This window comes from Arachis stenosperma, chromosome 4 (genome assembly GCF_014773155.1).
Source record: "Arachis stenosperma cultivar V10309 chromosome 4, arast.V10309.gnm1.PFL2, whole genome shotgun sequence".
Lineage (NCBI taxonomy): Eukaryota > Viridiplantae > Streptophyta > Magnoliopsida > Fabales > Fabaceae > Arachis > Arachis stenosperma.
This window is the reverse complement of record NC_080380.1, coordinates 145,784,662-145,809,556: the sequence shown is the minus strand read 5'-3', so window position 1 is coordinate 145,809,556 and position 24,895 is coordinate 145,784,662. Positions and strand designations below refer to the sequence as shown.

Here is a 24,895-nt window from a genome sequence, read left to right as displayed (position 1 = left end):
TGATGTATGCTTGTTCTATGGTCAATGAGCTCATCTGTCGATTATACACAGCCAAATCTGACACATCCAGTAGCTAACCCAGACATACATTGTCTCTCTGCTGCGCATCTCCAGAAAGCATATAATCAAGGGAGTGTGTCCTACCACCTTCTTCTGGAGATAAATACCAGGGAGAATCTTATCGGCGGATTAGTGCTCTACCACCTTTCCCTGGTGAGGTCGTGCCATACAGATCGGGGGATTAGTGTCCTACCACCTTACAGATAGAGAGAGAATGTGGGAGAAAACATCAAGGGGATTAGCGCCCTACCACCTTCCCACATCCCTCAAAACATAATTAACGAGAATGTGGAAAAATAAATTGGGGGATGAGTGCCCTACCACCTTCCCCATATTCCTCAAAACACAAGAGATGGAATCCTTCATCTTCAACTTGCCTTTCTGTGAGCGGAATCAAACTACCGTCCTCACCTCCAACCAAAAAACTCAATTATCAACCGGGAGCAAATGGGACAAAATCACGATCCTTGCATTCACCCCAGAAGCTCAAATACCAACTGGGAGCAAGCGGAACGAAACCACAATTCTTGCGTCTACCCCAAAAGCTCAAATATCAATCAAACTCATTCTTATTATCCTCTCGAATCAATTCAATCTCCTCATTAATTCATATCATCTCCTACTCATTATCCACTTGAATCATTTCAATCTCACCATTCAATCATCTAATCCCCTTTTCATTATCCTCTCGATCAACTCAATCTCATCATTCAATTATATAATCTCATTCTCATTATCTTCTCGAATCAACTTAATCTCATCTTTCAATCATAAAATCTTGTTCTCATTTAATTTATTTATTAGTTGTTAATTAATTATTTAGTATTTTGTAAAATTTTACAGTGGTAGAACGTGTGAATAAGATGTTAATAGAGAAAGCTCGGTGCATGTTATTTGATGCTGGATTAGGCAAACAATGTTAGGCAAAAACTGTGAGATATGCACAACATCTTGTTAACCGTTTGTCATCATCTGCAATCAATGGTAAAACACCATTAGAAGTATGGTCTGAAAAACCTACAACTGACTATGACTCTTTATGAGATTTAGTTTTGGAGTGAAAGGATATTGTCTTTGATGTCCAAAAACAAAGAAAATCATAGTTAGCAGGAAAGTACATTTGATGAATCCACCATGTTGAGAGCAAACAAAGAAGAGATTGATAGTAGTTCAAATAAAATGGAGTATACATTGAAGAAGGTTGAGTTTGAGTAGCTAAATGTTAGCCCACTTAAAAGCACACCAACTGAACCTATATCACTCAAGTGGAGCCAGTTGAAACGGCCGAATTACCTGAAAGTTTTTTTACTGTAGTTAGAATCAATTGTAGTTAGCTGACCAAGACAAGAAACTTATAAACCTACACGATTTGTCAATATGGTGGCATATGCAGTTTCTGTAGTTGAATAAGTTCTATCCAATTTTCAAAAAGTCATTCAGAGCTCAAAAAATGAAAGGTGGAAGGAAGCCATGGAAGAAGAGATAAAATCTCTTCAAAAGAACAACACTTGACAGTTCGCATAGCTACCAAAGAACAAAAAGGCAATTAGATGTAAATGGGTGTTTACAAAGAAATAAGAATTTCCTGATAAAAATGATATTCGCTACAAGATAAGATTGGTAGCCAAAGACTATGCTAAGAAGAAAAGAGTCGACTATAATGATATATTTTCTCTAGTCGTGAAGAGTGTTGACTGACTATGTAAAAAGAATTCCATTAAAAAAAGTGTTTTTTCATATGTCTTTCATCACCATCAATGCTCTACATTTTGCTGTAAGAATTCCATTTTTTTTTAATTTTTACTACTATGCCACTTGATTGTATGTCCCTAAGAGAAATGGGATTCTTCTTTAAACTCGACATGTATCGAACATCCTCCAGTATTTTGGTGAATCTGTCTTGATTCCTCAGTTTGATTGAACCTATCTCAGCTGTCTTACGTAGAATATTATTTTTCATGTAAACAACCTCACCTTTTTATTCTTTAAAGTCCAAGAACCATTCTAAAATCATCTTTAAAATCAAACGTTATATTTATTTTTAAATATGCTAATTATTCATGTCAAATTTAACTGTAAGAAAATATTAAATTTATTTTAAATTAAAATAAAATACTTAAAACGATAATTTCTAAATTAAAATTCGGTCCAAAATATTTATTTTTAACGGTAATTTATTTAAATACTTATATATATATATAGAATTAAATTAAACCACTACACTAAGATACTATAAAAATAAGATAATGATTTATACTATCTTTAATTAATTTTATTTCAGCATTCGATTCCAATGAAGAATAGCTTTGTCTGATATTTAATAGGGGTGTACATGGACTGAGTGAAACCGGATTTAATGTGACTCAGACTCGACCTGAAATATATCGGGTCTATTTATTAGATTCGAACCCGACCCTAAACCCGATGAAACCTATATACTTTTGTGGCACGATTATATCGGGTAAAAACCGAGCCGTTAACATTACATTAATTTGATACCTTCTTATAAGCTAGCATGTGAAAATATCCAAATTTCTAAGACTCAAACTATTATTTGACATCGTAAAATTCACTTAGAAAAATATAACAAGAACCAACTCTTCTCTAAAATTAAAGCATAACCATAATCAATACTAATATTGTCTAATAACACCAAATATTTAAATTAATACAAATAACACAATATTATGCATTAATTAGTCTAAAATCTTATGCATTTTAAACATAAAATATTAACTTATAGTCTTATAATAACTAATAACACAAAATATTAAGGTTTACAATACTTAAATTCCACATAAAAATAGTCATCATTCATCATTAATAACACAAAATATTAATTGTGTATGATGACCGGGCCACCGGGTCGAATTCGGGTGACCCGAGCCATGGCCTGGATCTGATTCGAAATAATGACCGGGTCTATTTTTAAGACCCTTACCCGACCCTAGACCCGGTAAAATTACAATAAATTAGTCTATAAAATATTCGAGATCGAGCTGGATCTTTGAGTCGGGCCGGACTATGCACACCCCTAATATCTAATAATGCTTAATTATATTAGGGATTATTAAAAAAGAAAAAAAAAGCCGAACTGGTGTACCAATCGTGTCGTTTATATTAACCGAAAAAGTGTTACAATAATAAAATGAGTTGCAGTTACTGTGTGTATTGTATGTGCTCACAACTAAGCACCGACTAGAATTTACTCCAACATGCGTGCATAGCCACTGTTACATTGTAGATCTGGCAACCTGAAAAGTTTTCAGTTTCAGCAATACTTCGTCACTCTTCATCATACTAAATTACTAACATCAAATTTTAATTTATTAATATAAAAATATTTAATAACAAAATAAAATGAATCTAATTTTGATATACTGTTAGTATAAAATAACTACATCTTATATATATTAATTGCATAAATAATTATTTAAAAAATAGTTATGATTGTACGATTATGTAAAACGTTTTACACTATATATTAATATATAAAAATTAAACTCAAATAAAATTTGCTAATAATTTTTTTTATCTTTCTAATATTACCATTTTTAATAGGGTAGTTCTTTTGTGGCCAAGGTTATAGTGGCTAAAAATGGCTAAATTTTAACTGACCAATAAACACATGACATGTGTAGAGTTGGGTAAAAATTGTTAGTTAGAGTGATAGGCTTTATTGTTAGTAAGTAGTAGGGCAAAAGAGTAAATAGAAGGACCAAAATGATGTGTATATCATGTGGGCCTTTGTTTTAAAGAAAAAAATCTGTTAATATTTTTTAAGTGGATAATTCTAAAATTTTAATGGTTGGGTTTTAGTGTGAAAATCTATTATAATGTTAGATCAATAAAAGGTCATCATGAACTATTAATAGTGAGAGTAATTTAAAAAAAAAACAAGAACTAAATCATGCAATATTTATGTGAGCTCTTATTATTAATGTATTTGTGGCATGAATTATATGAGAGTATAAATTTATAAAGTGTTAAAATTTTATAAAAAAATATTTTTATTTTGAATAAAAATAACTATTAAACAGTATTATTGATATTATTATAGTTCTTCAAAGAAGAAACTTTTGGAAATTGGTAATTTTTAGTAGTTTTGTTCATTTTTTGGTGAATATCAATACTAAATTATTTTTAATAGATAAATTTTATTAATTTATATGTTCAAACTCTAAAAATTTTGAATGCAAATGGTAATGATTTATGTGTATGTGCACAATTTTAATAAACATATGTGTAAATTGTATGTTTATTGTGTACAAAATCTCTATAAATATAAGTACAAATTATTACCAACTAAGTGCGACAAAAAATGATAATACTTGTTAGTCATATAGCACTGCTCTTATTAAAAATCTTCATAATAGTTTTATTAATAAGATTTACTTTTTTAGTTTGTGAATCCACTAAAGCAGGCATCCGTAAATCTTAAATTCATAATGTCATACCTTCTATAATTTATTTAAATAAATTAGTTGAAAATCAATTATACCAGATTGTCTTAAAACTGAATTCACTTTTAATTTTGTTTTTTCTCTTAATATTTATATAAAACGTGGTCCTTGTATAAAATTTTAAAGAAATAAATATAAAATCTGCAAAACCACCACGATTTGTGAAGTAAATTTGTTAGTTTTTATCAACGTTTATGGTTTTTTACGATATTAATTTGTTAATTTTTATTTAACTAAAAATTCTTTGTTTTTTTATTTGTATATCCATGATTATACATATTATTTGTTAATTCCATGATATAAATTTTAAAACTAAAGAAGAAATGGGCATTGACAAGCAGAAAACGTAAAAATATAAAATAAAAAGAGTCATTCGTATTTTCTTAGGATATTCATGTAAAATTACGATAAAAGATATTTTAATCATCATAATAGTGTACAAAATATTTTTGTATTTAGATTACCAAAGACGGATCTAGAATTTTTAATATGGACGGGTAGAATTATAGGCAAATTTTTTAATTTATTTTTTAGATTTTTTTATTACATAAAAGTAATTTAGGAATAATATATAGTTATTGAATTGATTTTAACCAAATATAAAAAAAATCTTATAAATTATTTTTTATAATATCATTTTTGATATGACAATTACATAAAAGAGACAACAATATCGATAATATATTATAAAATTATAATTGACCAAAAATTTATAGTGTATTTAGTTACAAAAATTATTAATTAAAATTACTTAAAAAAATCATAAATTATTAATTACTTGAAAGGTATAATACTGTTATCAAATATAAGATACGAATATTAAAATAAAATGATAGCTAGAACTAAATAAGTTAAGATAAAAAAAAGTTAGGTTTATTTTGTTTTTTTTTTTTAAGAATGTAAAATTAAACGTAAAACTGAGTATTTTTTTTTACAAGAAAATAACATTTAAGATACACAATATAATTATCAGAACATAATTCTGTAAGTCATTACTAATATTTTATATAATAATATAAATGTTAAATATGTTATTATTAAAAGAACAAATAATTTTTCTTAAAAATAGATATAGAGATAAATATATAAAAACTAATTTGATAAGTATAAAAACTTGAGTGTATGATATTAAATTGGTTAAGTAAAAAATATTAGAGATCTAAATAATTAAGATATAAATCCATTACATAATAAAAAAATAATATATATATATAAAGCTACTAAATTACATAATATTTTTTATTTCCTTAGACATATATTCCATATGTAGACATAGTTTTTTAAAATTTTTAGATGGTCGAGGCCGCAACTATCTCCTACATGTTACAATAAAAGATAAAAACAGAATAAAAATGAATAAAAACTGAAATTCATATTTTGTATTTGACTGCAACTCAAATAAAATTACATATCTACAAACATATAAATTTAAACCATAAATTTCGTTTTCGAAAAAAATAACCTATATATAACCTTCTAACGTGATATTTCAGTATAAATTTTTTATATTTTAAATTTTAAAATAACAAATAATTATATTAAAAAATTTTATAAAAATCTAGCCAAATTTATATAGTACGATTTCTAAAAATATTACGGCATAGCATTAATAAAATTATTATTTCTCTTTTAATAATAATAATAATATAAATAATAACAAGAACATAAATAATAATAACTATGATAAAATTAATGATACTATTTAATAGTTATTTTTATTCAAAATAAAAATATTTTATTATAAAATTTTAATATTTTATAAATTTATATTCTCATATAATTCATGTCACAAATATATTAATAGTAAGAGCTCACATAAATATTATATGATTTAGTTCTTATTTTTTTAAATTACTCTCACTATTAATAGTTCATGATGATCTTTTATTGATCTAACATTATAATAGATTTTCACACTAAAATTCAACCATTAAAATTTTGGAATTATCCACTTAAAAAATACTAACAGATTTTTTTCTTTAAAACAAAGACCCACATGATATACACATCATTTTGGTCCTTTTATTTACTCTTTTGTCATACTACTCACTAACAATAAGGCCTATTGCTCTAACTAACAATTTTCACCCAACTCTACATATGTCATGTGTTTATTGATCAGTCAAAATTTAGCCATTCTTAACCACTATAACCTTGGCCACCAAAGAACTACCCTTCTTAATATAGCTAAGATGTATTACTACAATAATTTTGTTTGTTGTTAAGTTTTTAAATCATGATTATAACTTGAAAAAATGTGACACAAATTTTTAAGAGAAATAATAACATAATATAAATATGCATGATATCACAAATTTTATGACAGAAAGATTTACTGTTTCTAAAAAAAAAAGGAATCCTAGTATAAAAAAATATAAAATTTATATGCAAACTCGTAAAAGAGATTTCAGCTTAAATTTTTAGAAAAACTAATTTTACGAATATTAAATATAAATATAAAAATAAAAAATAATATAACCTGCATTTTTTATTTTTATTTTTAGTTCTAATATTTGGGTCCTAATTATATGCAACAAACGCATGCTGCCTTACGATGTTAATTTAATGGTAGAAACTCAGGTGCAATCGACTTTACGTGAAATTAATCGGTGAGAGCCGTTAGATGAAAATTAGTCAAATTAGTCAAATCATCCGACGGCTCTCAATTATCAAATTAGTCAAATCATCTGAGTTTCCACCTAACTTTATAGTTTAGAAAATTTAAATTGATCTACTAATTAATTTACTAATCTGTTTAAATAAGTGTTGAGTATTCGAATCATATTTTGTATATGCAGTAATTTATTAGCCAATTATAAATTTTTAATAAAATTTAGATCTATGACAAATTAGTTATTAATTTGTCAAATTAGCCATACTAGAAAAAAAGAAGTTAATAGTATTGGAAACAATAAATTAAAGAATCTTAATTAATAGAACATAATAAGCAATTAATTAATTTGTATACCACATATAAGACGTTATGAATTGAATAATTAACGTGAGATTAGAATGAAGTGTAGAATTAGGAAGTGGCATAATTATTATTTAGGGGAAGAGTCCGTGCGGGTCTTAGGGAGGAAGAAGATGAGCATTGACCAAAGCTTAAGTAGCAGAATTGACACTGACACAATAAAGCTTTCTTTCGAAGTCTTCAATCAATGCCGTTTGAATCTAGCTGTGTGCGATGGAGCCTCATTATGGAACCAAACTAGGTCCTTTTCCAACTTCAAGTTCCAACTCTACTACCTTTCTTTGCTTTCCATCTCATCATTTATTCCTAACAATAAATTAAACATCATAATCATATTATTACATTTTCATATAAACTTTAAGATAAAATATAATTTTACAATCTAAAGCTCAAAATATATATTTGTTCAAAATCGGAAAGATTAATTTAAATAATTTTTTATTCTTATAAAAAAAATCATTTTTATAATTCTTTTTTGTTTATTTTACATTTAAAAGTTATTTATTTTAGTTTTGGTCATTATTAGTTTGTTTACACTTTGTCATATATGTATTAATTTACATATTAATATTTAAGATTTATAGATATATATAGTATATGGATTTCGCTAAGGAGACAACGGATTATTTGTACAATGTGTACAATGGGCTATTGAGTTACAAAATGAACATTCCCCATACTATTTAGAATAACCATTCGAGTACTAGGGATAATAAATATCTTCCCAAGAGATTAAACTGATTTTGGAATTCACAAAAAATCGAACTCTTGACCTTTCGAATTTAGCACTCTAATACCATGTTATGATACCACTCATCCCAAAAATTTCAGCTATTGATGAAAAAAGATAACACTAATAGTTATATCTCTAATACTCCATAAATCTTCATTGTATACATTGTACAAATATTCCATTGGCTCCTCATACTTTTCCATAGTATATATATGAATAAAACTTGAATTCAAAATATGATTAAAAATATCAATTAGGTGAACTTATCATCTTTTTAAAGTAAAATAATTGCATGACTATATAAAGCATTATATAAGGAGTTTTTTATGAATGTGGCATCTAATTATTGTGTTTGATAGATGGAAAAAATATAAAGACAGTTAAATAGTGATAGGACCAACAAAAATTATATTCATATCTTTGTTCTCAACTTTTAAATATATATATAATTAAATAAAATTTCTGAAAAATATTTTATTTATTTTTGTATTTTTATTAACGGATCTACCGACCAAGAATGCAAAATAAATTGAATATGCAATGTGCTCTTGGTTTTGGTTCAACATGCACTCGATTACCATGCACCACCACAATAACACGATGTTCTTATTATATCTCTCCTTTTTCCTTTTTTTTAAAAAAAATAATTACTATGTTGCCTAACTAAATTATCATTAGTTCATGTATATAAACTCAAACATATAAATCAGATGATTATTAAGTAACTAATAATAAGGTAGTGGGATTTGTAATATAAGTTGTTGATATTTATATTCAATTCGAATAGTAGCATACATATAATATATAGGAAAACTTTCAAATGTATCAGTACACTCGTATTTTAATAATTTTTAACTGTTAATCTTAATTATAAAAAATATATATAATATATATAGTTAAAATCAATGATAAAAAATCAATAAAACACTAATATATCGATATACTTAAAAACTTTTTTAATGTATATAGAATAACTCGTAATGCAAGACGGAAAAAAGTAAAATCGAACATTAAATTAAATAAGTAAAATATAAAATCATAATAAAATTTTAAATCGTGAAATTATTTGATTTAACAATTTTTTTTATTTTTTAATTTATTTAAAATTTTAAAATTAAATAGAAAATTTAACTGCTATATATCATCAACAACAACAAAACTGGTCCAAAAGAGCAATCATGATGGCTAGTGGCCACAACAGACGGTCACACACACTCACACACACTATAATATATTCTATATTCCATTTTAAGAATTCAGTAGCACTATCCGTCTCTACAGCTCGCGTGCACGTAAAGGGATTTAACTTTCCTATACAAAACGGACAATCTATGTATATCTTCTGTTTATTGTTAGCTACAGAATTAGATATTATTCAATTTCACTCAAATGGAAATTTTTTTTCTAACTTTGTTGAATCGTATTGCGTAGATTGTTACTAACGGAAGAAGGTAACATACCATAAATATAATGGAAAGATGCTTTGATTAATGGAGTGAGATTTTGATATTTTAAAAAATTATATTATTATCCATCTCAAATAATAAATTATAAAATAATTTAACTATGATTAAGATAATGACCAATTAAAATGTGACACATCATGAAGGGTAAGTTATATGTTATTTTAGAAAGAGTCGAGTAGAATTCACTTATATATATATATATATATATATATATATATATATATATATATATATATAACTAAGGTACAAAGGTAGAAAACAAAAAAGTAAACATACATACTCTGTTATGAACAAGTGGGTGTAGTAAATAAATAAGTCAAGGACCATATGCATTACATTTTTCATCATTTTTTTAATATATATTTAATTTCTTTTGTCTTTTGTTTATCAACCTTAGATAAATTCATCAATCTGATATATATATATAATGAGAAACACTACATCAAAACCACCAAATACGCGGTATGGGACGATCTTAAATCGCTGCTAAATAGTTCTGCGACAGTTACTCACTCGTAGCTAAATTGGGTACCACTAAATGATTTAGTGCTATTCATTTTGTTATATCTATATGTCTTGATATGTAACATCTGTCATAGAAATCTGAATTAATAAAAAAAAATGAATGATTTTATTTTTAATAATATAATATCGACAGTGATCTCTATGGGTATAAATACTCTTCTCTATTTTCTGTAATTCTCATAATCATCAATAATAGTTTTCATTCACAAAAGTTCAATTTCCGTATTCAATCTTTTACCTCAGTTCTTCTCCCTTAACCGTTAAAACCATTCATCATAACTAAAAAAAGGTTTATTTTAGATATGAACAATGTTTGACTTTGATTCAAGTTGTTTTTTTAACTTAATTGTTCTTAATTTTAGTGTTTGATGCATAAAGTGGTGATTATCAACGTATGAGTTATTATATTAGAGTCTCTATAATCTTCTAACAATTTGATTAATAATGTCAAACTTGTTTATACAAATAACATTGTCTTTTTTAAATTAAGTTTGCAAAATTAAACATTTTAAACATCTTTTTTATTATTTTAGTTAAATGTTATTGATATGTTTGAGAGTAAAGCGATAATTAATTAAGTTTTTAAAAATTTTGACTTGGAACTAATTACTTTTTGAACATAAAAGTACTAATTTAGTCATCTATAATAATAAAAAATGAACACGTAAAATTTTTCTATCAATTTATCACGTAAAATTTAATAGTATTACTTACATGTACTGTTAACTATTATGACATGTCTATTCATAAAAGATCGTTATGTAAATAACAATTTTTATAGTAAAATTTTATCTATTTGCTAAGATTCATGATAAATAAAAAATAATTGATAAATATTAGATGCAAATTTAAAAAATAATAAATATCTACTGTCCAAAACTATATGTGACAACAATGGAACACGAATCACAATAAATAATAAAATATATAAATAACTTTGTTTTGTTTTATACTGTTCATTGATAAAAACAACATTTGAGTTCACTTTCTCGATTTAAAACAACATCATTAGCCGCTGGTATATCTTAGAATGGATTATAATTTATTTGACGAATATAATGTTATGCATATAATTTTCAGCTTATATGTCACTTTTATTAGAAATTATTATATTCAACTTATTAGTGTGTAATTAAATTACTAATTAATGTGTATATATAAATTACTAATAAATTCATTATTTATTATTTATTAAAATTACACACACACATATACAAGTCATGAATTCCCACGGTCATGATCAACCATGTTTTTTTTAGATACTCAATCAAGCATGTTTAGTGAACTTCCAATTATTATTATAATTTTATTTTAGTATTATGTCTAAGTAGGCTATTAAAAATAAAAACAATTAAATTTAAAGTTTAGTAATTAAATCTTATAAATTTCATTTAATTCTATATGATTATTTGTTCAATTCTTGTAATAATTTTCTCTTATTTTGGTATAACGGAAGAAAAAATTTAAATTTAAATATTCGTATTATTATATATTAATTTAAAATATGATATTATCTAAATAAATATTTGATTCTTATAAAATGGTGTTTTTTTAAATTTTGATCTCTATAAATTCCTTTTTTAATTTTGGATCAATAAAATTTTAAAAATTTTAATTTCTATTGTTAAATACTAAGATAACAGCCTAAATACTAATTAGGTAATAATAACTAATATTATATAATATAAAAATGTTATTTAAACCCAAAAGGATTGTCCCGCAAAGCGTGTAGGTGACTTAATGAGTGTTTGGTGAAGTTTTCTGTGTATTTTTCCTCATCAATTAAGTGAGTGTTTGATGAAATTGGTAAAATGAGAAGTCGCTTTTCATTTCAGAAATTTGTAAATGACATCATGTTCTTTTACATCAACACAGCTTTCTGACCATACAGGTTATAGGCAGAACAGTGTAAAGGCATTTAAAACTGATCCTTTTTTTTAATTATTTTGTAATAAAAATAATAATAAAAAATTTGCACTGCCAGATATTTGGGCTACCAATATTTGATCTACGTCTGCAATGACGGCAATAATTGGAGGGAACCAAAATTATGAACCCAAAAAAATCTATAATTATTAAGTTTGTACCATATATATATGGATCACAATCACAATATGACAAAAAGAATCACATAATTTGGTCAATTATGAATATATTGTACAAGACAAATTTGATACTATTATTCTAACTTATCTAATAACAAAACCCAGATTGAAGCAAAGTAGAATGAAGATGGAAGAGGATGATATATATATATATATAAATCCAAATTAATGAAAAATAAATAAGAGTAGTTCAGAGGTAGTCAAAGTTTGATGAGCTTAATTAATGGAGGATCAAAGGGACTATGCGTACACCATGTGAATGAGAGCCACTTGCATTGCATTCCCGTTCAAGAATGCGTAAAATAATCTTCATTTTATTTTTGTTTCCACTTAATTTAAGATTTGTTTGGATGAACTATTTTAAAAAAAAAATTTTAAGTTATTTTTTTAAAAAAATTTATGAAAATATAAAAATAATTTTATGTTTGGTATTTCATGTAAAAATATTTTTTATTTATCAATTATATTTAGATATAATAATATAAAAGTACTTTTTTGTTTATTTACTACATAAAAATTATTTTTTTTAAAGAAAACAGATTTTTTAAAAAAAATACAAATTACAGCTTTCAAAAAAAGATATTTTTTTATTTTTTTAATATTTTTATTCTTACTATTAAAAATTTGCCAAATACATTAAAAAATAAAAAAAAATATTTTTTTATTAAAAAAATATTTTTTTTTATCAAAATAATGCCGCCCAAACAAGCACTTAATATTATTACCGCGTCCCTTTGTTGATAACACTTCAAATTTACGGCCATGAATTACATACTTTTTAATATTATTGTTATTTAATTAAAACAAGATTCAGCCATCCATTTTAATATATGGTTTAAACATATTTGCTAAGAATGTAAAAAAATGAAAAAAAGAGGGTGATGTAGTAATTACTAATTAATATTTTAAAAAAAAACTTAAAATCCGTATCCTTTTCAACAAATATTTCTTCAATTTAATTTTTTTTATATATCTACAAAATATTTAGATTGTATAAATTTTTTTTTAAAATAAAATACAAAATAAAAACGAATTCTTATCTCAAATTTCAAGAAGTAAAAAAAATTTAGGGAGTAATTTTTTATAACCAATTTTAACCATTTTTTGTTTATTCTTAAAATAATTTTTTTAACTCATATCGAGTAATATTAGAAACCTAATGATATTTGTTGTTTTTGATTAGCAGTTAGCTAGCCAACAATATTTAAAAATATTAATTTAAAATATATTAGTAAACTATTAAACTAAAAGTATTAGGTTAAATAGTTGAAGATTAAAAGTACTAATTAATATAAAATAAAATTATTAGCCATTAATTTTTTTTAATTTTTTATCTACACTTGTAAATCTAACTTCAATTCTTAACATATTTCCTCTCTCAAGCATATTTTGTATACACAAAAATTCAACCACATCTTATGAAAAAGTTTCATTAACCAAAAGGGGACAATGTCCCTGCTCATTTCATTTTATTCTTAGAAATTGAATATAAATTTTATATTATATCAGTCCTTTTTAAAATATTTGTTTTAAAATTTTTTTTATTGCGAAATAATTTTTAGTGCCCTCTGAATTCAATTTGGCTCCATTTGGTTGATGTATATGATGAGATATAGACACAGAGACACAGATATTAAAGACATGGACATAAAATATTTGTGTCTATGTATTGTGTTTGGCAAAAATAAGAAATAAGACACATGTATTTGAAAAAGACTGAATTATCCTTCATTCAACCACAAATTTTACCACCATTAATACACCTATTATTCCAAACAATGCATGCCATCACCATTAAATTTTTATTTCTTCTAATAATTTTTTATTTCTTCTAATACCATCTTAAATTATCATTTAAATATTAAATATATAATTGTTCTTGAAAAAAATAAAAAATTAAAGCTCAGAATTTATCAAAGATTAATCAAAATTTAAATAAATAAAAAAATTAAATGTACAATTTTTTTTTGAAAAAAATAGAAAAATAAATTTAGTTGTAGAATCTAAAAGAGAAAGAGAAAAAAAAAAGATTTGGGAAGATAAGAGGACAAATTTTAAAAACTTAATAAGGGTAAAAGAGTAAAAAATTAGTGTCTCACAAATTGTGTCTCAGTGTCTCACCAAATTGGAGGTACACAAATTTAGTGTCTCCGTGTCCATCCATGTCCTCCCGTGTCCTTCGAAAATCTGTGTCTCACCAAACCAAACAGCAGACATGTGTCACCGTGTACTACTGTGTCTATGTCTCAGTGTCTATGTCTCTCAAACCAAACGCTACCTTTAGGTCTGCTTTTGACTAATCAACCATTTATATATAAAATATATGATATAATATAAAATATACATCAAAATAAATAAAATAATATATAATTTAATAACTTATTTTTAGTTTGTACATTATATTTTTGTATTTATCTCTCTCAAGACTTCAAACAAAATCATCATTGACTTGAATATTTTATTTCACTTTAGAATTTTTTTGCAATAGGATTTTGAATTTTTTCTAGTATATGATTCTAGACAATCATATTAGTTATGCATAAAAAATAAATCAGTCATATAAATTAAAATACATATTAAAATATAAATATATATATTAAAAATAACTTAAATAATATATATAATGATAAATTTTTTATTTGTACATAATATTTTAAAATTTAAATATTCATTTGGATGTTAATATGAGTCAATTAAAAAAAAAACTAATATTAACCGTAAAAAAAGAAAATCTTGTATTTCTGTAATTCTATCTAAGATGCAATGTCCAAACATGCATTACTATATCCTAGTTGAGGAACTAACCAATGGTAGTTAAGACATGAACAATGTCTATCCTCCCTCTACAGTTTTCATATCAACAATTTATGGATATAAGAGAAGCCCCCCAAAAATAGTAGCAGCTATGCAACACAGGGTCAAATAAAATAACTAAATAAATAAATAAATAAATAAATAAAATGAGTCTCCTACCCCTAAGTGCACAAATTAAATTGTTTATGACACTCATAAATAATAACTCTCTCTCCTATTTAATCCTTCCCTTGAGGAGACACACAAACCTACCTTCCCTATAATTCTCACTCACTCATTTTCCATTTTCTTTTTCTCTCATCACTTTTCTTAACTCACACTCCCCTCTCCTCCTTAGCATGGATGAACAACATCATAAAAGGATCTTTGTTGTTCTTCATCAAGTGGTGGTGATTTTGTTGGTGATGGTGGTGGTGGTGGTGGGACCAAGTAGTTGTGTTAAAGGAGGAGAAGAAGAAGATAGGATCTTGGAACTTCCTGGTCAACCAAAGGTGTCTTTTCAACAGTTTTCTGGCTATGTTACTGTCAACAAGGTTGCCGGTAGAGCACTCTTCTACTGGCTCACTGAATCTTCTCAAAACTCACTCAGAAAACCCCTTGTTATTTGGCTCAATGGAGGTTAGACATTAATTCCATCTTTTTCATTTTCAAATCTCTCTCAATTTAAGTTGATTATTATATTCAACCAAATTAATTTTCTTTAGCATTTTCAATTTTGACATTTTTTTTTGTTTATTAATTTAAGTGTGAGTAATTACTAATTAGCATGCATGCAAATTAAATAATCCAGATATTCATGGCTTTTGAATATATACTTGGGTAGTATATACTTAAAATCACTGTTATATCGCTTATTTATGGACATTAATGCCATCATTATTTCTTCTCATTTGGGTACTTTAAACCACATGAAAAATAATATACTGTTAAGAAAACAAAAAAATAACAGCTGAAATTATTTTTATTTAACATTCATTAATTATCGTAATAATTAATAAATATTAAATAAAATAATTTTTGAGTATTTTTGGCTAATATTTTTTTGTTATCAAACATTTTCGATAACTTAATTACTAGTTACTACTATGCCGACATATAATATAGAAGACACAAAATGTACAAAAATATTTTCTGAACTTCCTCTTCAATATGATGCTAGGTGAATTCTTGTGGAGGCATCTTTGTAAATTAAGTATATATGTATATATTTGGCCTTAGTCACACATACAAACAACAGTTGAATTTGATTTGAAAGATCAATGGAAACAATTATTCTTTTACATGTTATGTTACTTACTTTTTATTATTACCTTTAGATGTTACTCTCTTCTCCTTGTTTGATTACACCCTACTCCTGTGTCTCATAGACAATTAAGTGAGGCTAGCTCTAGAAGAATAAAATAAAAATAAAAATAAAATAAAATGCTTGGAGAAATGCATTAAATATTTTTTGGATACTGTAAAAGAAAACAAAAGAAAGTGTACGTAGAGCCCACATGAGTGGGTTGGCAATGGATAGGTTGGAATGATGACCTAACTAACAATGAATGGTACAAACCCAATGACCCATACACGACAACAATGTTACTAGTAAAAGAGAGACTTTTCAATGCTCTACTCTTCCCTTGGATTCTATTTATCAAGTAAAAATATACCAATAGAGAAATACAAACTTACAAACATATATTTTTTTTTTGTCTTTATTTTTAAAAACTATAGAATAGAAAGTATAAAAAATATTCTTTTAAAAACATTAGAGTGTACTTGTTTTTTTTTTTTTAAGATTTTCTATTTTCAGATTTTGTAAAAATAAAAAATAAAAAATGTGAATCAAAAGTCAAAACTTTGCATAACTATTTTTACACCTAACAAGGAGGAAAATATTTATCTAAGATAGTAACATAGTTTTATGAATTATGAATAAACTAGGCATGATATTATTGTATCAACACCTAATATTTTGTCCTAATAAAAGGGTTATGATAGGAAGCATCATCAAAGCAACACTCTTGCTCTTAATAATATTGAAGGTTTGTTCAAGTCTATGAGACTATGACTCTAGAATGTGTCTCTCACATTCTCTCTCTTCTGAAATCTATCTATATGTCTATGCTACACTTCACACTACACTACAATACAATAGTCACGCACGCATATACACACACGCGCATGCAGTTAATGCTTGAAAGCAACTAAAAACTAGCCTCATTAATGGCTTAATCAACCTCAGAGCCCTTATTTAAGGTTCTGTTAGCCGAGTTGTCAGCGCGTATTGGTGCACCATCAATGCAACCCTATTTTTAGTAGAGTTTCAGTGTATGTCTAACCCTAAAATAATCTTCTTATATATCTCCACTTTTTTCTTTCACAGAGAAGCCTTTGAATTCAAATGATAAGTAGTTCAAATCACCTTTGGAAATAGAAAATTAAGTTGCTACAGAAAATAGGTGAACTTGTGACAAAACTATCATAATTAAGAAAAAAGAATTTCTTTGGTGAAAAAGAAAGTTGAGTAAAAAGTGAAAATTATAGTTAAATTTTTTTAAAAAAAATATGCATTGCATATAATGTTTTTTTTAATATATTTTTTAGGAATTAACTAATATGTGTTCTCAACATATATAATAAATTTGCTATTAGTAAAATTTTTTTATTAAAAATATAAAAAATTCAAGTTTCTAATGCATTTGTTTTATTTTCATTAAATGAAAATATTTAAAACTTTTTACTAATGATAGACTTATCTTAATCTCTACTATACATGTTAGCTAAATCCTATTTTAAAGAAAAATAACTATATTTCGAAAAATTGTTTATTATTCCTTTCTTTTAACTTTTTTTTATATATTTGTGTTTTTCTTTAATTTTAAATGTAAAAATTATGTTAATCATCATTTTCTAAACTTTATTGTCTTTTATTAATCATGTATATTTATTTAAAAATGATATTTGTACACCAAAATCAGCCACTAAAATCAACTACCAATGCATTTGTGTATAAATACATGCGTAATTTAATTTATTTTTAAAGTGTATTAATATATTTATATTCCTGATGACTAATTTTAATGGTTGATTTTAATGTACATATGACATAGTTTATATTTATTAATGGAGTGCATTTTTTCATCATACTTCAATTTGTTACATATTCAATAATAATTCTTTGTGTAAGTATATATAGTTTGTTTACTAACCAGTTTCTTACCTATAACATGGAATGCATGTGTCTGAATCTTATTGTATTATTTATTTTACAAATTTATTAGCTGATCTGTATTTTCAATAATATTTTTTGAAAATTTTTAACGCATTCAATAAATTAAAAATGTAAGATGAAATATTTGTTTTTATAATACTCTTAACAATATATATCCTTATGGAAAATATTAGGTCCCGGTTGTTCATCAGTAGCATATGGAGCTTCTGAAGAGATTGGCCCATTCAGAGTGAATAGGTCTGCTTCAGGACTATACATTAACAAGTTTTCATGGAACTCACTCGCTAACCTCCTATTCCTCGAAACCCCCGCCGGCGTCGGCTTCTCATACACCAACCGCTCCTCCGACCTACATGACACCGGCGACCGCCGCACCGGTAGGGACCCTCCCCCTTCAATACACATTAATTACAACCACCATTCACGGTTCATGCATCTTTCATTGTTTGGTAGGCCATATAGAAGAAGTGATGATAAGATTAGGTTTTTATGATTGCCAAAAAATGAATAGCTGGATCAACTATAGCTTCACCAAATTAACTACTACTACTACTCTACTACTAACATCATTATCATTGTTACCATTATTTGATAATTTATTTTTTCTATCAGCAGTTAGTTAATAATATTAAAAAATACTAGTTAAAAATATAATATTAAATTACTGAATTAAAAATATTAGATTATTAAACAAAAATAATAGTCAATATCAATTAAAGTTGTTAGTTCTCAAATTTTTCTCCATTATTATTATTGTTATTATTAAGAGTCCAAAAACATCATCATTTAAAGTGATGTTTTTCAATTAAAAAAAAAAAGCTATCAATACATTAGGAATTATCTTAATGAGTGCACTAAGAGTACTTTAAATATAAAAAACAAAGAGCGATATAGAAGAAAAGTAAATACAAAAATAATAGATATAACATATTGGTACATCTTGCAACATTTTGTTATATATGTGTGTGTGTCAAACATAAATGCAATTAATTATTATGGAGTCCAATTTTTGTGGGGGGTCCACGTTCATCACCTAATAACTTATGTATTGACTATCTATCCACGTACCTTATTTAAAGTAGCCACAATTGTGTACTTATTATAGCTCTGCTTCTGTACAAAGACTACTCTTGATGTTACGGAAAGTTCCAAAACGTGATTCAAATCAAATCACAATAACGCCAAATCTCAATTTTGCTATCATCCATTTGTCTTACCATGTCATTTTCTTTACTTTAATTATGTATCTCAAACATTACATTGTAATTATATATTAAATTTCACCTACTAACAATGACTAATAATGGGTGCGTATTTATATGTTTTGCATCAATTTTTTCAGCAAAAGACTCTCTGGAATTTGTAGTCCAATGGCTAGAAAGGTTCCCACGCTATAAAAATAGGGAGCTTTACATCACTGGAGAGAGCTATGCTGGTCATTATGTGCCTCAACTAGCTAGAGAAATTATCACTTATAACACCAACACTAAGTATCCCATCAATCTCAAAGGAATCATGGTAAATATATGTATATTCAACTTCTATTTATGCATTTGCAATACTGATCTATAGTAAAAAATTTTATGCAACAATGGTATTTGTTTTTATTTTCCCTATTTAAAAACGTTATTCTATAATAAACAAACATTACTTTAATATTGTCAATGAGTAATAGCTCAAATGGCATAATCTTCCCATACTCAAGTAAGAGATTGCAGGTTTGAGTCTCTTATCTTTGAGATAAAAAAAATATTATTTTAATATTAGTAATACTTTTTGGGGTAAAGTATATTTTTTTTTTTTGAAATTTGATAAAAATTTTAAAAATACTCTTAAATTTTATTTTGTTTTAGAAATTTTCGATTTACATCAAATATATTCTTTACGGATGATTTTTAAAAAAATTTAGAACAAATTTAACAACAGTTACATAAAATTAACCTTTAACATAAGCAAATAAAAAATAATTGTTATGCATTATTGTTGAATTAATCTTAAATGTTTTTAAAATTTGGCTGTCGAAATATATTTGATGAAAATTAAAAAATTTTAAGATAAAATTAAAACAAAATAAACTTATGGATAATTTTAAAATTTTTATCAAACTTTATATATATATATATATATATATATATATATATATATATATATATATATATATATATATACTTTAACCTATTTTTTAAATGATGCCAAAAGTTACCTAACTACTATAGCTTGGCATAATAATAGGTATCCTATATAGCAAACACTTTCTTATCTCGATTTTGAGATTAAGGACCATTGTATTATGAGAACAGTATATGAATTGTTGCATAGATGGTGATAGACTGATCGATAGGTTTGTATTATTGTGGGGATCCATTAAATTTTATCTTTTTGTTAGGAGTAGTCCCTTTAATTTGTCATGAAATAATGGATAGTAATTAATTAATTGAAATAATGATGATGATGATGCAGGTTGGAAATGCAGTAACAGACAACTATTATGACAACTTAGGAACAGTGACATATTGGTGGAGCCATGCAATGATCTCTGACCAGACTTACAGGCAACTCATAAGCACTTGTGACTTCCACAGGCAGAAGGAATCTGATGAGTGTGAGTCTCTATATAGTTATGCCATGGATCAAGAATTCGGAAACATTGATCAGTACAACATTTATGCACCTCCTTGTAACAACTCCGATGGCAGCGCCGCCACCTCCCGCCGTGCCATGCGCCTACCCCATCGCCCCCATCATCCGGTAACAACTTCTGTGTCTCAGATATGATAATTATTTAAACCTGTTAAAAACAAGAGACTAAACTAAAGAAAATGATTTGTGTATTATTGAGTGTAATCAAGTTATTTACAATATAAAATGATATTTATAGGTACTAAGAGAATTGTAATAATAAAGACGTAATCTTCTATAATAAATATTCAGATATACTAAATAATACTCATTGATCCTAATTACTCCTAATTATATTCTAACAAAATCCATCATTTTTGTCTCTCTCTTTGTGTTTTTTGTCTTATTTCTTAAAAATCAACATACAATGACATTAATTTATGCTACTCAAAATTTTTCTTTTTTGGATTTTACTAGAAACTTCACATTAGTTTTTTTTTATGTTAAATTTTTTTTAGATTAACCAGGAATAATTCGGTTAGAGATATAATTATTCATATTCTTTTTTCAATCAATTTAAGCTTTTGATAAAACTGATTTTATGATATGCTATCAAATTTTTTATGAACGAAAAAATTTAGAGTTCGATCATTATTAAATTCAAAAAAAAAAAATTTTAGCATAAGGTCAATAAAAGAAAAAAGTAAACTTATGCAAAAAATTCAAGCAAACACAGTTACTTGACGGAACATGTTAGAAATATCAAAAATGCTATGTACATACTAAAATCAAACATCATATATTTTAATATAAATATATGTATTATTTAACTTATTTTTAATAAATAATTTATATTGTAAGTTAATATATATTTTATATTAGTGTCTGATTTTGATAATTGATTTTAATAAACAACTAGCATTATCCTAGATATAATTATACAATATCTTTTTCTATCAGCTAAAACTTTCATTTCTTCCAAACTTAATCTGATAGGAGAAGATGCACGAATAGTTATATATTTAGCAAATGGCATAATCTTGTTGGAAAATTGATGAAAATGATTTATTTTGTTATCAGGCAGTTAGGCAATTGTCCGGGTATGATCCATGTACGGAAAAGTATGCAGAAATATACTACAATAGACCAGATGTTCAGAAAGCACTTCATGCTAACACTACTGGAATTCCTTATAAGTGGACTGCTTGCAGGTCACCTCTTAATTTAAATTGTTAATTAAAGAATTGATCATAATTATCAAGTTAATTGAATTGTTTTCTGGATCGTTTTGTGCAGTGAGGTTTTGAATCGAAACTGGAATGATACAGATGTATCAGTGCTACCAATTTATAGACAGTTGATGGCCAACAGAATAAGAGTTTGGGTGTTCAGGTTTGTTAGTTAGTTAGTTGGATTTTTCTTTGCATATACTTTATTTAATTTCATGAATTAATTAAAAAGGCAAAAATTAATCATAAATATATATGTTATGTTTGATAGTGGAGACGTAGATTCAGTGGTGCCGGTCACAGCAACTAGATATGCACTTGCACAGCTTAAGGTGGCAACTAAAATACCATGGTATCCTTGGTATGTCAAAAATCAGGTTAGTGCAAAATAATAATGATTAATTAATCATCGCATTGTTCTTTTAATCCTGCCTCTCATTCATTGATCGTTTTACATCTATCCTTTGTAAAATTGTTGTATTAAGTATATATCTAGACTTAATATAATAAAGTCTCGAATAATGGGCTGTTTGTCATATATAACCAAGAAATTCAAATAGGCTTTTTCAAGTTTGGAAATTCAAAAACAAAGGATATATATAGTTGTAAGATAAGAAGTGAAACATTTATCATCCTTAGATAATGACCTTAGTGGAAGTTAAGTTACAAATAATTGTAGAAAGGCAATTACTCTGCTATTCTTTGAAAATTAGAGGCTAATAAATTATCCTATGTAATAAATTTAATTGTATACGCAACATATTTAAATTAAATTTAAATAAGATTTAATTACTCTGTTGGTCCCTATAGTTTCGTAAATTTTTTAATTAGGTCTCTATAATTTTTTTCTTTTAAATTGGGTCTCTGCACCAAATTTTTTTTTCAATTAAGTCCCTCTTAGTAGTAATTGGCTTAATTTTATAGAGACCCAACTGAAAAAAAAAAAGAATTGGTACAAGGACCTAAATAAAAGAAAAAAAAAAGAATTGGTACAGGGACCTAATTAAAAAAAATTAGTGTAAGGACTCAATTAAAAAGAAAAAAAGGATAGAGACCTAATTGAAAATTTTGCGAAACTATAGGGACTAGTAGAGTAATTAAATCTTTAAATAATTAACTTAATACATTATTTTATTTTCATAAGATTATAAAATTTGAAAAATATTTGCGTAATGTTACAATATATTCCATGTGTGTTTCAAAAGCACCTATTTCCTAGAACTATAAGTCTATAACTATATGTATAAGATAGGTTCAATATATAATGAAGTTTGGTTGGTCGAGCAGTTAGCTTATTCGTTTATTTAAGTAAGTGTCGGAGTTTGAATCCCACATACAGTAATTCATTGACTAGCAGTAGACTATTAAATAGAACTCAGATTCACGATAGATTAATCTTTAACCTGTCAAATTAAAAGATAATGTGAAAAAAAAAAAGAAGTTCAACATATGATTATTTTCTATAATAATATTCAATGTGTCTTTCGAAAGTACCCTTTTTCCGAACTTTAACTATATATATTAGATAGTAGATTGGTTCAACATTAAATTATTTCATGTATTAAAAGTGTGCATATAAGATAATACATAAGAGAGAATAATAATTTAAAGGATACGGGAGCAATAATTACCTAGAAAGTAATTTTTTTCTCATCTTCTTTAACCTCACTTTAGAAAATCTAATTGGTGTTTTTCCATCTTATATATATTCTAATTCAAAATAATTTGATGTATTATGTGAAGGTTGGAGGGTGGACTGAAGTATATGAAGGGCTAACATTTGCGACCGTGAGAGGAGCAGGCCATGAAGTTCCATTATTCAAGCCAAGAGCAGCTCTTCAATTATTCAAATCATTCCTTTCAGGAAGTCCTCTCCCTAAGTCCTAAAATTAATCAATAATCAATCACGCTGTAAAACAAAATTAAGAAGCTAGCAAGGTTAGGAAAAAGGGAAGCCTAGAAGAAAAGAAAAAACAGAAAAAAAAAATATGGGGGTGATAGAGAAAAATTTAAACAAGTGTAAAAGGCCATAGCTGCTAATTTAATTTCTATATTTGCATTACCGCCGTCAATATATATTGTTGTGAACAAAAGGTTTAATGCCATTTTTCTTAATCGGAAAATTAACAAGAGGCGTTAATGGAAAGAGCTTGATAATGAGTTTATTCTAAATTGTGAGCGTTGTGTTTTGTTCAGATCTTTAATTTTTCCTCATGATATTCACATAACAAGTAAATTTGATATGTGCTTTAAACATGACTGATAGTGATGAACAAGTTTAATCTAACAATTGCAATGATCCCCAAGTTATATCATCATTTAAAATAATCACATTTAGTGTTAAGAACGCTATTAACACTGGTTGTGACTTTAAAAAATTATGTTAAACAGCTATAAAATGTAAAAAAAAAATAGTGATTAGTATTTTTTATATAGTTATCTTACTTGAGTCAATACTATTAATTTATGTTTTTTAATTAAAAATATTGATTTCTTAACATTCTCTTATTGTATATTTGATGGAATAAATGAATTAATATTAGGTGGATTCTATGGTGTAGAAAGGAAATTGTTTCTACATGTGTAGAATGATAGGTGTCAATGTATTAGTAGTTTATGTTGATGGTTCTTGGATGGGAAAGAATTAATTAGAATATACAATTGTTGATTCATTGGACCCAAAAAAA

The 24,895-nt window shown here is 26.0% G+C and overlaps 1 protein-coding gene across 2 annotated transcripts; it reads left to right on the top strand.

The window, feature by feature from the left end:
- The first annotated feature begins 15,393 nt into the window (after window positions 1–15,393).
- LOC130976271 (serine carboxypeptidase-like 25) lies at window positions 15,394–24,347 on the top strand. 2 transcript variants are annotated; one of them, XM_057901089.1, is made up of 8 exons: window positions 15,394–15,758; window positions 18,534–18,737; window positions 19,703–19,878; window positions 20,821–21,108; window positions 22,060–22,190; window positions 22,276–22,371; window positions 22,480–22,585; window positions 23,952–24,347. In XM_057901089.1, the coding sequence occupies exons 1-8, from the start codon at window positions 15,479–15,481 to the stop codon at window positions 24,093–24,095; spliced, it is 1,425 nt and encodes a 474-aa protein (XP_057757072.1). In that variant the 5' UTR covers window positions 15,394–15,478; the 3' UTR covers window positions 24,096–24,347. The 2 variants fall into 2 exon arrangements, with proteins under 2 accessions (XP_057757072.1, XP_057757073.1); XM_057901090.1 differs by lacking the exon at window positions 18,534–18,737.
- The last annotated feature ends 548 nt before the right edge of the window (window positions 24,348–24,895 follow it).

Excerpts from the sequence above, each read along its gene's own strand:
- LOC130976271 (XM_057901089.1), top strand. The coding sequence starts at position 15,479 with ATGGATGAACAACATCATAAAAGGATCTTTGTTGTTCTTCATCAAGTG. Across the intron at positions 22,191-22,275 it reads TATAAGTGGACTGCTTGCAG|TGAGGTTTTGAATCGAAACT; the intron begins GTCACCTCTTAA and ends CGTTTTGTGCAG. Across the intron at positions 22,372-22,479 it reads ATAAGAGTTTGGGTGTTCAG|TGGAGACGTAGATTCAGTGG; the intron begins GTTTGTTAGTTA and ends TATGTTTGATAG.